This window comes from Hyla sarda, chromosome 9 (assembly GCF_029499605.1).
Source record: "Hyla sarda isolate aHylSar1 chromosome 9, aHylSar1.hap1, whole genome shotgun sequence".
In the NCBI taxonomy this organism is placed as follows: domain Eukaryota; kingdom Metazoa; phylum Chordata; class Amphibia; order Anura; family Hylidae; genus Hyla; species Hyla sarda.
Window position 1 is genome coordinate 39175793 of NC_079197.1, and position 17236 is coordinate 39193028.

The following is a 17236-nucleotide window of genomic DNA, read 5'->3' on the forward strand; positions in this document are numbered from 1 at the left end:
TAATGTGAAGAAGTAAAAGTTAAGTTTTATGGGTGAGTGCCGATTTTTTTTTAATGATACTTTTAGTGTGGATTCTGCTGGACTATATTTGGATGTGCTTTCTTTGCCCGACTTTCACTCGGTATGTTCATATGTATGTTTTCTTCTTGTCTCTGTTAGTTAGAACAGTAGTGCCACCTGCTAATACTTCTGTACATACTGTGATATACTGTGTTAGGCTGGGTTCACATATATCAGTCGTCCAGCACAGTTTGCATCCGGCGAGCACTCAATCCTCCAGTGTCTCAATTTTGACGCCAGATGGTTAACCCCTTAAGGATCGGGCGTTTTTCGGTTTTTGCTCTTTCGTATTTTCCTCCTTACCTTTAAAAAAATCTGTATTATGGCTTATTTTTTGCGCCACCAATTCTATTTTGTAATGATATCAGTCATTTTACCCAAAAATCTACGGCGAAACGGGAAGAAAAATCATTGTGCGACAAAATTGAAAAAATACAGCCATTTTGTAACTATTGGGGGATTCCGTAGTACATTTTTCTGTAAAAATGACACCTTATCTTTATTCTCTAGGTCCATACGGTTAAAATGAAACCCTACTTGTATAGGTTTGATTTTGTATTACTTCAGAAAAAAATCATTACTACATGCAGGAAAATTTATACGTTTAAAATTGTCATATTCTGACCCCTATAACTTTTTTAATTTTCTGTGTTCAGGGCAGTGTGAGGGTTTATTTTTTGCGCCGTGATCTGAAGTTTTTGTCGGTACCATTTTTGCATTGATCTGACTTTTTGATCGCTTTTTATTAATCTTTTCATGATATAAAAAGTGACCAAAAATACGCTATTTTGGACTTTTGAATTTTTTTGCACGTACGCCATTGACCGCACAGTTTAATTAGCAGTATATATTTTTAATTTGGACATTTCCGCACGCGGCGATACCACGTATGTTTATTTTTGTTTTTATTCACACAGTTTTTTTATTATTTTTGGAAATGCCGGGTGATTCAAACTTTTATTAGGGGAAGGGATAATTCAAAGGGTTAATGATTTTTTTTACACTTTTCTTTTGCAATATTATAGCCCCCATGGGGACTATAACATTGCATTTACTGATCTTCAACAGTGTTCAATGCATCTCCATAGGGATGCAATTATCAGTGTTTTCGGCGATTGATTGCTCAAGCCTGGATCTCAGGCTTGAAGCATTCAATCGGCGATCGGACTGCAGGAAGGAAGGTAAGAGACCTTCCTCCTGTAGTACAGCTGTCCGGGATGCCTCAATTTCACCGTGGCGATCCCAAACAGCTCCCTGAGCTAACCGGCACTTTTTACTTTCACTTTTAGCCGCGTGGCTCAGCTTTGAGCGCACGGCTAAAGGGTTAATAGCGTGTGGCCCCGCGATCAGGGCCGCGCGCTATTAGCGGCCGGTCCCGGCTTCACTATGACGCCTGGCCCGCCGTGATATGGTGCGGGGTCACCGTGGGACCCCACATTATATCACGGGAGCGGGACCAAGGACGTACTCATACGTCCTTGGTCCTTAAGGAGTTAAACACACCGGAGGGCACCGGACAGGGGGACACAGCTTGCTGCCTTACCCTGTCCGCTGTGCAGAAACAATGGACACCGAATGCCATACAACTGATGACAACTTGTCATCAGTTGTGGCATCAGTTGCATCTAGATTTAGGCTGAGTTCACCTATGCTGGATGCCAGACATATGTGAACCCAGTCTTATGCCTCGCACTAGGCAATGTTTCCTAGAATGTTCCTTTAGAACGGTATATACTATAAGGTTAGTATGCAGTTATGCTAGTATTGTGTCAGGTCGGAATGGTTTGCACAAATTGTCTTAAGAAAAACGTATATTAAATAATGTAAAGTTGCGTGGATAACAAAAAAGAACTGTGGGGTTTGTCACATTTTGCATTTGTTATTTATAGGCAGTTAGAACATAACATGACAGAGATGCAAGAAATTCCTTCCTGTTTTTTTGATCTGCATCCCATTGATTCTCTCAGTGTTTTTTGTTTTATTTTCTAGCAGCCAAAGGGATGGGGGATGTTGGCAGGCTGTGTGGGGACACAAGTTCCAGCCAGACTACATATGCTGCCAGCCCTCTCTTTCACCTCCTCTGTTTCTCCCTCTTCGACCCTGGCACAGTGCTATGGCCAGCTCCCCTACTGGATGTCTGCAACAGGGAAAAAAACAAAAAATCCTTTGGGTCTTTGTGTTACCTGTTATCTCTCTTTATCACTAGATTAATCAGAACAGACGATAGCGAGAGGAGAAGAGAACACAGAGTCGAAGGCAAAATTGTTTCCATTTGCTTTTCATATTACTCATTCATTATGCCCATTTTAAGTCATATCTGCCCGGTACTATATCTAGTTCAGAGTACTTCTCGGCCTTGCCATGATAACCCCTGCAAAGCGACAGACACATGAAAGAGAACGCTTTGATACTGTCCTTCCAAAAGCTGCAGTGTTCATGGTCCCTGGATGCAGAGCGTAATGGATGATGATGACTCATGCAATCATATTACCTCATATGTGACCTTTAGAATAACGTATGGCAGTACCGGGTAAACAACCACATAGCCAGTAAACAAGTGTTCTTTGTATGGGAACGTTCTCTTCAAAGGTTTAGTAGAAGAATTGTATATGGCTCATTCTTTCATGAAAAAAAAACAATGCAAAGCAGATGGCCCTAAAATAATTTATCAGTCACAAAACATGAAAGTAGCAACCAGTCCCTTATACAGCGGATGGAGAAATTTAGGAGTTTGTACCGGATTTAGGCTGATTGAAATACTACCTTAATATGTATCCCTTTAACCCCTTATAGGTGCAAGTCTATTTTTCAAATTTGGCTTTTAATCATGCAAGCTGAATTTGGTCAGTACGTGTTGTGTTTATTTGCTAAATACATATCAAATATTTGGAAAACATTCAGCTTTCGAATGTTTTATTTCTCGTCTTGTAAAAGTCATACACGCATGTAAGTCATAATTATCTGTTCCATATGTCTTCTTTATGGAAGCATTCATTTTTAAAGTGTAACTGTCATAAGAAAAAATCCCCGGCCCCTTGCTCATTGCAGTAGGGGGGCTCCACTATAGTCTATGAAGCCTGTAATCTGCATACTGAGAGATCAAATGCTGAGCTGGGATGTGAGACCCCCAACTGAACAAAACTTTTGACATGTGTGCATGGCATATCATTTCTTTAATTTTTAATTTTTATTATATTATTATGATAGTAACACTAAGGCTTGTCATTTTAGAACTAACCTTTAGGAATTTTTTCAAACCCCATTGTAATGACTCAACCTGATTCTTCTTGTAGAGTTAAGTTTTCTGGTGTTTTGCTAAAGAATTATGTGTAGCCTGGTGACGTACAGGCCAATCAGGAGCCATGGATAACCGGCCAATGGTATTCTGTCTTTGTCCACGCCCTGTTTGGCTGGGCTATAAAGGAGTTCAGTTGTCTCACTTGATTGCCTGTGGGTAATTTCTCCTGGCCAGTAGCTGTGCTTATTTGTATCTCTGGTTTCTAACTTTGGCTTGGTAACGGTTAATCTTTGTCTATAGTATTTGTACTTTGCAGTCATCTTGGTATTGACCCCAGCAAGTTTACTACTCTATTTCTGTGAGTTTTTCTCTTGTCTCCCAACCTGTTCCCCTGACTTTTACTGTGTTTGTTTTGTTATGAAAACAGAGCACCTGCACTTCCAGCAGAGGGACTCTCTCCATGTTGTGGAATCATTGCTTAGGGTAATTACACAAGTAGGCAGGGATAGTGGATTCCGGTGAGCGCAGGATTGCACTATTGACTCAACGTGACACCTCTTTTCACCAATTCAGAACTTATTTTAAAACCTATTTTTTAATTTACCAATTCAGGCTGGAAGTGACTTTTAGGTGTTTGTACAGTAGAACAAAATCACAGAAAATCACCCACTTTTAAATGACACCCCTGAAAGTATTCAAAACAACATGTAGCAAATGTGTGAACCAAAATAGGTGAAATCAATTTTTAATCATTTTTTTTTTCCATAACAAGTGCTAACAGAGAAGTGTGTCAATGCTTATTACATTCATTCTACAGTGTTTAGATCCCATCTGTGGCCATAAGATGCTACTTGATTCAGACACAGACCTCAGAAATAAAGAAACACCTCTGTCTGTGTCAGGAACTGTCCAAACAAATCCCCATAGCAAACCTCTCCTGCCCAAGACAGTTCCTGACACAGACAGAGGTGGCAGTAGAGAGCACTGTCGTCAGGCTGGAAATAACTACACAACTTTCTCTAGAGCATGTCATTTACAAATCTGTATAACTTTCTGGCACCAGTTGATTTGAAAAAAAATTTTTTAAGGTTTTGAAATATATAAAGAATATAAGAATAAAAAATATAAGAATCCCTAAAACAAATTTTACTATAACCCCTCAAGGTATTCATCTAGCAGGGTAATGAGCACAGTTGGGTGGTGGAGAATAAAAACAAGAATTTTTATATTATTTTGATATTTTAGTGCAAAATGTTAGGCTTACTATAGGCTGAATTAAGGGGCTGATACTTTAAGGGATATACTGTGTAAAACAATAATTGAAAGACAGAGAGGCACTAGGTTTTTGAAGTTTTTGCCCATTTTTTGTTCTGTATATGCCCAAGAAATATTCATTTTACAGCTGTATAAGTAGATCACCGAAATCGCTTGGTGAACTGTATAAGCATTTAAGGGATTGCTTGTACAAGAAGGGGAATAAAAAAAGCTTTTAAATATATAAAAGTTCTCCCTAATAATAACAACACCCCCCCTTTTTTAATGGAAAAACATGCAAAATAAAAATGATTTTATCCCACAATTAGTTTTTTGTTTCTTAATTCATTATATGGTAAAATTAAGGGTTGCACTAAAAAATAACCCCTCATACAAATCTGTCGGTGAAAAAAAAGGTGAGGAGTCAAAACAAACTAAATTCACATGGTCCGAAAAAGGTTTTAAAACATTTTTTTCTGCGTATTTTGTTTTCTCATCTTTAAAGTTTTAGACAGTAATTACACAAGAAAAATAAACAAAACAAAATACCCTTTTCACATCATTATGTAATGATCTTTCAATAGAAACCATACACACTATCACCGAAATACCCCTGACGGGTTGTCCTTCCATTTTCACCTTATTATGTTCTGACATATCAATCAAGTATATCATAAGAAAACATCAGTTGTTGAAGCAGAAACATAACCAACGTCTGGAACAAACAGGCCCAAGCACAACAAACTATTGAAATACGAGCAGGGCATCTTGGTTTGGCTGAAATATCTGGGATCCCTGAAGCTAATATAGTGAATGTACTTTGTCTGAAATAATATTTCTGAAGATATTGTAGGAATATATGTTTAAGATTTAATTAATAATTGTTCAATAACAGCTAACTTTTGTTTTCTTAAAGGGGTTATCCACCATTAGGTGATTTTAGTATGTACCTGGCAGACAGTAATGGACATGCTTAGGAAGAATTTGCGCTTGTCTTGGGGCTTAATGGCTATGTTGTTAGATTACCACCATAACACTGTGGCTAGCTTTTTGTGAACTGGTATTTCCTGTTTGATTTTTCTTTTTTTGACTGCAAATCCCATAATTCCATTTTCCTCCATCCCACACATCAGCCACCCCACCCATTGAAACATAGATGAGCTGCATTCATTCATTGACCTGTGGTTTTCAATCAGGGTGCCTACAGCTGTTGCATTGGTTGCAGATTGATCTCTCTCCTACCAAGCGATCGCTCCACCCATTGAAGCAGACAGGCTCCCTGTCATCAGCTGACTAGTAAGTCAGGTTTCAGCCGCATTGCATCCTGGGAAAATTCTGAGATAACAGTCATTTTGTATGCTGTTAAAAATAAATATTGGGGTGAAAATCACAGAAGAATTGTGAGAAAAGTGTCACACACAGGTACAGACACTGTATTATGAACTACACTAACTTTACAGCGCCTGTAGCATAGTCAAATCAAAAAAAAAAATCCTGGAATACCCCTTTAACTAATGGAGTAATGCAGTAATAGGAAGCATGGGTCAGTTTTTATGTAGAAGCAGCCCAAAGAAAAGAGTGGTGCAAACCCTTTCTTGCATTTCTAGACAACCCCTTTAAAACTGCATATACAGACATGGACAACATTGTTGATACTCTCCACAGAAGTTAAAGTTAAATGAAAAAGGAAATTTTTCCAGAAGCTTTGTGGCTTGTCCTTGGGACAGATGAGACAATACTGGAGCTTTTTGGCAAGTCACATAAGCTCTATGTTTGTATATGCAAAAATGAAGCATACAAAGAATACAACACTGGGCCTACTGTGCAGCATGGATTAGGCTTGGTTATGTTTTGGGGCTGCTTTGCTGCATCTTGCACAGGGTGTCTTGAATCTGAACTTGATATAGTGAAATCTCAAGACTATCATTCTGAAGAGAAATGCTGTCCAGTGTTAGGAAGGTGGGTCTCAGTCACATGTCAGGGGTCCTCCAACAGGATAATGACCCAAAACGCACAGCTAAATATGTGCAAGAATGGTTAAAGGTGTATTTTTTTTATTTGACTATGCTACAGGGGCTGTAAAGTTAGTGTACTGTAGTTCATAATATAGTGTCTGTACCTTTGTGTGATGATTTTCTAACAATTCTTATGTGATTTTCATCCCAATATTTATTTTTAACAGCATACAAAATGACTGTTGTCTCAGATTTTTCCCAGATTTTGCCCAAGACCTGACTCACTAGTCAGCTGATGACAGGGAGCCTGTCTGCTTCAATGGGTGGAGGGATAGCTTGGTGGGAGAGAGATCAATCTGCAACTAATGCAACAGCTGTAGACACCCTGATTGAAAACCACAGTTCTTTTGAATGGATGCAGCGCATTTATGTTTCAATGGGTGGGGTGGCTGATGTGTGGGAGGGAGGAAAATTGAATTTTGGGATTTGTAGGCAATTTTTAGGCAAAAAACAAAACTCAAACAGGAAATACCAGTTCACAAAAAGCTAGCCACAGTATTATGGTAATCTCACAACACTGCCATTTAGCCTCAAGACAAGCGCAGATCCTTCCTAAGCATGTCCATTACTGTCTGCCAGGTACGTATTAAAATCATCTTATTGTGGATAACTCCTTTAAGAACAAAACATTGGCTTATCCTGAAGTGGCTTCTATGAGCCCTGATCTGAATCCTATTGAACATCTGTGGAAGGAGCTCAAACATGACGTCTGGAGAAGACACCTTTACACTTGAGACAGCTGGAGCAGGATCTTATAGGGAGTGGGCCAAGATACCTGGAAACAAGCGCAGAAATTTTATAGGGAGTTAAGGAAATTGCTGGCTTGTAGTCACTGCCCCAAAAGGTTGTGCAACAAAATATTAAGTTCAGGATCCATCATTTTTGTCCAGGACAGTTTCATTAGTTTGTTTTTCAAAATGATTCAGTTGAACCGCAATATGAAAGCAATGTCTGAATTTCATCAGTAATTATTTCTTCATTATTACTTTTGTCAGTTTCAAGTTATTTCAAGGAGCCTTGTGGGTTTTTCTGTCTTTAATGGAAGGGACCAATAATTTTGTCCACATCTGTAAAACCTTTACATATAATATGTATAATATAAATATTAAAAACATAGTAAAATACTCTCTGAAATATTTAATAGCTAGTACACTGGTTACTAATGGGTCTCCCCATTTTTATTAGACTTAATAGAGCACTCCCCTGCCTCAGTGTTTGGAACATTTTGTTCCGAACGCTGAGTGTGGGTGCTGTGGCTTGTGACGTCACAGTAACGCCCCCTCAATGCAAGTCTATGAGAGGGGGCGTGGTGGCCCGCCATGCCCCCTCCCATAGACTTGCATTGAGGGGCGTGGCTGTAACGTCACGAGGGGCGTGGTCATGTGGTCACGAGCCCTGGCAGCCGCACTCAGCTGAGGCAGTGGAGTATCCCTTTAAAGGAAATGTTGCTGTCTTCACAGTATATCTTTGAGAATATGTTTTATCTTTGAAATGGAAGCAATGTACCTGGGAGACATCTTGATGTATTGTTAAGGCACGTGAGATAGCTAATAGGCAGTGTTATTCTTTCAGCCTGGCACTTTGACCTGTACTACAATTACTTATAAAGAAGACTGCACGTGGGAATTCATTGATATCACCTACAGCCACTGCTTTAAGTTGAATTCAGTTCCTTCTTTGGCCAGATAGGTTTTCTTTTATGAGACAGTGTTCTTCATATTCCTCATGGATCTGCTCTGACCCAGGGCGCATTTGAGCTTAGTCAGCATTACCATGCGTACAGCTGACATTCCAGATGTAGAAACAATTCCAGGATAGCTAAAAACACACAGAAATAACAAAGGAAAAAATGCATTGTGCTCCAATGACAGATATTATAGCGATGCACTCTGGAGAATCTTTACTTATGTTGTGTTAAAATAAATCAAGTAGTAAAGTCAAAACAACATGTGCACGGAGACATAAATATCAATATATAGGCATTAGGCTTCTACTCTTCATAACGTGAGGATATGGACTGTGAAATTATTGAAGATGCCTTATTTTCAAGGGAATAAAATCAAATTTTTATAAGTGTTCATCACATAAATTTAGGTCCGAGCCTCCAAATAGTTTAAAGTAAAAGCTCCTAAAAATGATATAGTTCTTAATAAGCCCTGCTTGTATCTGCTGCAAATTCCCAGTACAAGGTTGACTCTTGTTTACTTCTGTACTTATGTCCTGTCTCTTTATCACGTGTTGCAAGAACGGTTATGTCTTTCAGAGTAACATATATATATATATATATATATATATATATATATATATATCACCAGGTATGTGACTCCAAGTCATCAGGCCATCCCCAGGGCCCTGATTCAGTAGTCTCTTCCTATACCTATGGAGCTATTAATCAGAGCCAGTGGGGAAGGGAAACACTGCCAGGGTGTTCTACTGTATACTCTGAAATTCAGAAATTCTTCAAAGTGAATCATACATAACTGTACAGAGGGAACCTATCCCTAGTTCATGCTGCCCATGGTTCAACATAACAGATACTGATGATTGTAAGGGACAGTTCTAATGATCATTATATGGTAAGGAATTGCTGAGCATGCACTTTCCTTACATAAAAGAGTGGGACTGAAACACCATAGCTTGGGTTCAAGAAGGTCACAGGCCCCAAGTACTATCCTCTCTCCAGTCTCATTACAGTCCTCCATGTACTGTCCCCTTCACAGTCTCCTCACAGTCTTCCAAGTACTATCACTTTCCCAGTTTCATCACAGCCCCCCCATGTACTCTTCCCTCCCCCAGTGTCATCACAGCCCCCTAAGTACTATCCCTTCTCCAGTCTCTTCACAGCTCTTTCATGTACTATCCCTTCTCCAGTCTCATCACAGCCCCCCATGTACTCTCCCTTCTCCAGTCTCATCACAGCCCCCCATGTACTATCCCTTCTCCAGTCTAATTACGGCTCCTTCATGTACTATCCCTTCTCCAGTCTCTTCACAGCCCCCATGTACTATCCCTTCTCCAGTCTCATCACAGCCCCCCATGTACTATCCCTTCTCCAGTCTCATCACAGTCCCCATGTACTATCCCTTCTCCAGTCTCATCACAGCACCTTCATGTACTATCCCTTCTCCAGTCTCTTCACAGCCCCCATGTACTATCCCTACTCCAGTCTCATCACAGCCCCCCATGTACTATCCCTTCTCCAGTCTCATCACAGCCCCCCAAGTACTATCCCTTCTCCAGTCTCATCACAGCTCTTTCATGTACTATCCCTTCTCCAGTCTCATCACAGCTCCCCATGTACTTTCCCTTCTTCAGTCTCATCACAGCTCCCCATGTACTATCCCTTCCCCAGCCTCATCAAAGCCCTCCATGTACTATTCCTTCTCCAGTCTCATCACAGCCCCATGTACTATCCCTTCTCCAGTCTCATCACAGCTCCTTCATGTACTATCCCTTCTCCAGTCTCTTCACAGCCCCCATGTACTATCCCTTCTCCAGTCTCATCACAGCCCCCCATGTACTATCCCTTCTCCAGTCTCATCACAGCCCCACAAGTACTATCCCTTCTCCAGTCTCATCACAGCTCTCCATGTACTATCCCTTCTCCAGTCTCATCACAGCTCCCCATGTACTATCCCTTCTCCTGTCTCATCACAGCTCCTTCATGTACTATCCCTTCCCCAGTCTCATCACAGCTCCTTCATGTACTATCCCTTCTCCAGTCTCATCACAGCCCCCCATGTACTATCCCTTCTCCAGTCTCATCACAGCCCCCCATGTACTATCCCTTCTCCAGTCTCATCACAGCCCCATGTACTATCCCTTCTCCAGTCTCATCACAGCTCCCCATGTACTATCCCTTCTCCAGTCTCATCACAGCTCCCCATGTACTATCCCTTCCCCAGTCTCATCACAGCTCCCCATTTACTGTCCCTTTTCCAGTCTCATCACAGCTCCTTCATGTACTATCCCTTCTCCAGTCTCATCACAGCTCCCCATATACTATCCCTTCTCCAGTCTCATCACAGCTCCCCATGTACTATCCCTCCCCAGTTTCATCACAGCTCCCCATGTACTATCCCTTTTCCAGTCTCATCACAGCTCCCCATGTACTATCCCTTCTCCAGTCTCATCACAGCTCCCCATGTACTATCCCTTCTCCAGTCTCATCAAAGCCCCCCATGTACTATCCCTTCTCCAGTCTCATCACAGCTCCCCATGTACTATCCCTTCTCCAGTCTCATCAAAGCCCCCCATGTACTATCCCTTCTCCAGTCTCATCACAGCTCCCCATGTACTATCCCTTCTCCAGTCTCATCAAAGCCCCCCATGTACTATCCCTTCTCCAGTCTCATCACAGCTCACCATGTACTATCCTTCTCCAGTCTCACCACAGCTCCCCATGTACTATCCCTTCCTGATCCCTGTTCTCTGCATCCCTTGCTTTCCATTTTTATACACTTTGCACTAAATTTAAGATTTCTGGAAACCTGTTGTGACTGTTGCATGCAGTAGTGAATATTTTAGTGTGCTACTTGCAACTTTTGTTTTATTACATTACTGGCTGAGTACCCGTTGCCCGGTTTTTCCTTCCTAATCCTTGTTGGGGAGGAAAATAAACAAAGGAGGAAGCTTTTAACTTCATATCCCGTACTCATATATTGTTGTCATATCCCAACCCCATATCCCTTCCTCATATGCCGACCTCCTATCCCAACCTCCTATCCCGTCATCCTATCCCGTCCTCCTATCCCATCCTTCTATCCTGACCTCCTATCCCGACCTCCTATCCCGACCTCCTATCCCGACCTTCTATCCCGTCCTCCTATCTCGACCTCCTATCCCGTCCTCCTATCTCGACCTCCTATCCCGTCCTCCTATCTCAACCTCCTATCCCAACCTCCTATCCCGTCATCCTATCCCGTCCTCCTATCCCATCCTTCTATCCTGGCCTCCTATCCCGACCTACTATCCCGACCTCCCATCCCGTACTCCTATCCCGTCCTCCTATCTCGACCTCCTATCCCGTCCTCCTGTCTCAACCTCCTATCCCATCCTCCTATCTCGACCTCCTATCCCGACCTCCTATGCCAACCTCCTTTCCCGTTCTCCTATCCCGTCCTCCTATCTCGACCTCCTATCCCAACCTCCCATCTCAAGCTCCTATCTCAACCTCCTATCCCGTCCTCCTATCCCGACCTCCTATCCCGACCTCCTATCCTGACCTCCTATCCCAACCTCCTATCCCAACTTCCTATCCCGTCCTCCTATTCCATCCTCCTATCCCGACCTCCTATCCGACCTCCTATCCCGACCTCCTATCCTGACCTCCCATTCTGTCCTCCTATCCCGTCCTCCTATCCCGGCCTCCTATTCCGACCTCCTATCCCGACCTCCTATCCCGTACTCCTATCTCGACCTCCTATCCCATCCTCCTATCTCGACCTCCTATCCCAACCTCCTATCTCAACCTCCTTTCCCGTCCTCCTATCCCGACCTTCTATCTCAACCTCCTATCCCGACCTCTTATCTCAACCTCCTTTCCCGTCCTCCTATCCCGACCTTCTATCTCAACCTCCTATCCCGACCTCTCATCCCGTTCTCCTATCTCGACCTCATATCCCGTCCTCCTATTTTGACCTCCTATCACGACCTCCTATCCCTTCCTCCTATCTTGACCTCCTATCCCAACCCGCAATATGTGTACCAGGTATTTAAATATCTCCAGCCGTACGGAAGTTATGTGGGAACATACATTTCTCATTGATTTGCATGGGACTTTAAACAAAAACCCCGACCCTCACAAATGGGGGTAGTTAAGGGTTAAATTAACTATCCTATACTTTAAGTGGACATATAAGTAACATGTGACCAAGTATTATCAAAATATCTCCAGCTGTTTGGAAGTTATGCTGTAACATGTATTTCCCATTGACTTGTATGGGACTTTAAACATAAACCACGCCCCTGGCAAATGGGGGTGAGTAAGGGTTAAATCACCTATCCTATGTTTGTTGTAGACATATAAGTAACATGTGTGTCAAGTTTCATGTTAATATCTTTAGCCGTTTGCACGTGATGCTGGAACATACACACATGCATACATACACACACATGTTGAGTTTTATATATATAGACTAGCTGAGTACCCGGCGTTGCCCGTTTTTTCCTTCCAAATCCTTTTTGGGGAGGAAAATAAACAAAGGAGGAAGCTTTTGACTTCATATCCCGTCCTCATATATTGTTGTCATATCCTGACCTCCTATCCCGTCATCATATCCCGACCTCCTATCCTGACCTCCTTTCCCATCCTCCTTTCCCGTCCTCCCATCTCGACCTCCTATCTTGACCTCCTTTCCCGTCCTGCTATCCCGTCCTCCTGTCCCGTCCTCCTTTCCCATCCTCCTTTCCCGTCCTCATATCTCGACCTCCTTTCCCGTCCTCCTTTCCCGTCCTCCTTTTCTGTCCTCCTATCCTGTCCTCCTATCCTGTCCTCCTATCCAGTCCATCTATCTCGTCCTCCTATCCCGTCCTCCTATCCCGACCTCCTATCCTGTCCTCCTATCCCGTCCTCCTATCCAGTCCTCCTATCACGACCTCCTATCCCGTCCTCCTATCTCGACCTTCTATCTCGACCTATCACGACCTCCTATACCGTCCTCATATCTCGACCTCCTATCCCGTCCTCCTATCTTGACCCCCTATCCCGTCCTCCTATCCCGACCTCCTATCCCGTCCTCCTATCCCGTCCTCTTATCCTTTCCTCCTATCCCTTCCTCCTATCTCGACCTCCTATCCCGACCTCCTATCCCGACCTCCTATCCCAACCTCCTATCCCAACCTCCTATCGCGTCCTCCTATCGCGTCCTCCTATCTCGACCTCCTATCCCGACCTCCTATCCCGACCTCCTATCCCGACCCTCCTATCCCGGTCCTCCTATCCCGGACCTCCTATCCCGTCCTCCTATCCCGACCTCCTATCCTGTCCTCCTATCCTGTCCTGCTATCCCGACCCGTAATATGTGTACCAGTTATTGAAATATCTCCATCCGTACGGAAGTTATGTGGGAACATAGATTTCCCATTGATTTGCATTGCACTTTAAACAAAAACCCCGACCCTCACAAATGGGGGTAGTCAAGGGTTAAGTGAACTATCCTATATTTTAAGTGGACAAATAAGTAACATGTGACCAAGTATTATCGAAATATCTTAAGCCGTTTGGAAGTTATGCAGTAACATATATTTCCCATTGACTTGTATGGGACTTTAAACATAAACCCCGACCCTGGCAAATGGGGGTGAGTAAGGGTTAAATCCCCTATCCTATGTTTGTTGTTGACATATAAGTAACATGTGTGCCAAGTTTCATGTTAATATCTTTAGCTGTTTGGACGTGATGCTGGAACATACACACATACATACATACATACACACACACACGTTGAGTTTTATATATATAGTCATGGCCTACTATACAATACATTTGATGGTTTATGGTGCATGGAATAATTTTCTCCCTCCTCTTCTTGGCAGCTGTGTCCATTACTCTTGTGAGGATCCCGACTGTCAAGAGTTAAAAGTTGGAAATGCTGCATTAAACTGTACAAATGGTCACTACAATGGGGCGCAGTGCGAGGTTACCTGTCACACTGGTTATAGGCTGAAAATTCACAGAACTAACAGGAATGATGCCATCCTAAAACCACAGGTCAGTGATGTACCTATATTTTTGTATATAGGTTATGTTTTTTTTAATTATTTTAATGGTTTGTAGTGTAGAGTAAACGCTTTTTGGGATCAGTTCTTCGAGAGTAAGTTGTTCTGTGCACTCCACAGCTTTCTTTCCAAGATGGCCACCACAATGCAGCAAATCCGGGTTCTACAAATTTGGCTCCCTCATCTCTAAGTCTTGATCCCTTATGTATTTCATTATTGATCATCAAATAGTTTTTGGCAAAGTCCGCCCTTAGCCATCTAGAGTAGCCTAGTGATGCAGAAAATATCCATTGTGGTATACAATTCCATACTACTCAATGCATAGCTTTAGGGATAACTCTTTAGTATGACATCTCGGAATGTATGTCATTTATAACTTTGTATGAATTGGAATGCATACAGAGCTTTACAATGGTTCCATAGACTACTATGGTCATGACTGTATTGCCATATGATAGCTTTTTAAAATGTACTGCTTGTACACAGTTATAATATAGCCCAGTGGTCTAATTCAAAATAACATGTTTTTCAGCCAAGACGGATGAACAGGATCGGATAATCTCGGTATTGATGTTCACATACTGCATAGTATAGCTTTATACACTTCAGAAACATATCCTTGTGTCGGATCTTAACATGTAACCACTCAAAATATTAACATGAAGCTATACTGTGTACACATAAGGTTTTCTGTCACCAATAAACTACTGATCCTGAGCTCATTAGTTAGTGACATAGGTACTACAGTATATGGTTCTGCATAGTGTTTGCATGTATTTGTAATTCCTGTCACCTTGACATTCAATTCCTTCAAATCACAAGAATGGGGGTCCCGTGTTCCCCCTAGTTTGGTCAGACATGTGCACTCCCACTCCATTAAACTTTATAAGCCAGGTCAAAATAGGGTTAGTACCGTGCTCAGCTTGCTTTGTCCTGCCCATGTAGTTGAATGGGAAGGCAATTTGCATATCCAACTGCCACATCTTTCAACCAAGGTGGACATGAGACCCCTATTCCTATGTTCCTCCTGGTTTGGTCAGACTCAGACATGTGCACTCTCACTCCATTAAAATCTATGAGCCATGTGAAGATAGGTGAGTACCGTGCTCAGCTTGCTTTGTTGTGCCCATGTAGTTGAATAAGAAGGCAATTTGCATATCTAACAGCCACATCATTCAACCAAGGTGGACATGAGACCCCTAATCCCTTATTCCCCCTGGTTTGGTCAGACATGTGCACTCCCACTCCATTAAACTCGATTAGCCAGGTGACGGTAGGTGAGTACCATGCTCAGCTAGCTTTGTCCAGCCCATATAGTTGAATGGGAAGGCAATCTACATATCCAACTGCTGTGTCATTCAACCAAGGTGGACATGAGACCCCTATTCATGTGCTTGACGGTCGGACCCCAACCAACCAGAAAAACCATTTTGTTTCCTGTAGAAAGGGTATGTGTCTTTTGTGGTTAAACTCGTTTAAAGGGGTACTCCACTGGAAAACATTTTCTTTTAAATCAACTGGTGCCAGGAAGTTAAACAGATTTGTAAATTACTTATTTTAAAAAATCTTAATCCTTCCAGTACTTATCAGCTGCTGTATACTACAGAAGTTATTTTCTTTTTGAATTTCCTATATGTCTGTCCACAAGTGCTTCTCTGCTGACACCTCTGTCCATGTCAGGAACTATCCAGAGCAGGAGAGGTTTGCTATACGGATTTACTCCTACTCTGGACAGTTCCTAAAATGGACAAAGGTGTCAGCAGAGAGCACTGTGGTCAGGCAGAAAGGAAATTCGAAATGAAAGGAACTTCCTCTGTAGTATACAGCAGCTGATATGCACTGGAAGATTTTTAAATAGAAGTAGTTTACAAATTTGTTAAAATTTCTGGCACCAGTTAATAAAAAAAAATGTTTTCCAACGGTGTACCCCTTTAAAGAACCACCCGTGACTTCTGTGCTGTTTTCAGCCCTTGTACCTACTCCATGAGTATGAACTTTTAAATTGTGTTTTGAAGTATTTTACTGTAGGTACTTGCCAGACCGGCAGGATTTCCAGGAAACTCAATATAGGAATTTGACAGATTTTACAGATGTTTATTAATCCTAATATCATTTGGAAATAGATTGAATTAAATGTTTTACTCTGCTTTGGAAAAATTAAAAATTATTATTGATCCTTCTCAGTTATTACAGGCAAAATGAAATTTGAGTTAATTAAATTGTGACAGTCATCATCCGCACAGTCTGAAAATATTATGTTTCTATATTTTACCCTGGGTTTTCCTGTAACATGCGCTATATAGTAAAATAAACACATCCGAAGAGAGTAGATACCTGGCACTAGCTACATAAGATAGCGGTAGCAAGTCGTAAAATAATTGCCTCGAGGTAAATACAGTCATGGCCGTAAATGTTGGCACCCCTCAAATTTTTCAAAAAAATTAAGTATGTCTCACAGAAAAGGATTGCGGTAACACATGTTTTGCTATAAACATGTTTATTTCCTTTCTGTGTATTGAAAATAAACCAAAAATGGGAGGAGAAAAGCTAATTGGACAAAATGTCACACCAAACTCCAAAAATGGTCTGGACAAAATTATTTGCACCCTTAACTTAATATTTGGTTGTAAACCCCTTCCTATAACCATCAATAAACTTCTTACACCTCTGTCGGAATGTTGGACCACTCTTCCTTTGTAAACTCCTCCAGGTCTCTCTTATTGGAAGGCGCCTTTTCCCAACAGCAATTTTAAGATCTCTCCACAGGTGTTCAATGGGATTTAGGTCTGGACTCATTGTTGGCCACTTCAGAACTCTCCAGTGCTTTGTTGCCATCCATTTCTGGGTGCTTTTTGCCGTATGTTTGGGGTCATTGTCCTGCTGGAAGACCCAAGATCTCAGACACAAATCCAGCTTTCTGACACTGGGCTGTACAGTGCAACCCAAAATC

The 17236-nt window shown here is 41.9% G+C and overlaps 1 protein-coding gene across 4 annotated transcripts in view; it reads left to right on the top strand.

Moving 5' to 3' along the window:
- PAPPA (pappalysin 1) overlaps nt 1-17236 on the top strand; it is a 312202-nt gene that overhangs the window by 239859 nt on the left and 55107 nt on the right. For all 4 annotated transcript variants that reach the window (XR_008847679.1, XM_056538788.1, XM_056538789.1 and 1 more), the window contains exon 14: nt 14104-14278. Coding sequence is in view for 3 of the 4 variants with exons in the window: in XM_056538788.1 (XP_056394763.1) it covers nt 14104-14278 (175 nt within the window). In the remaining variant the exon portion in view is untranslated. The remainder of the gene's footprint in view (nt 1-14103; nt 14279-17236) is intronic.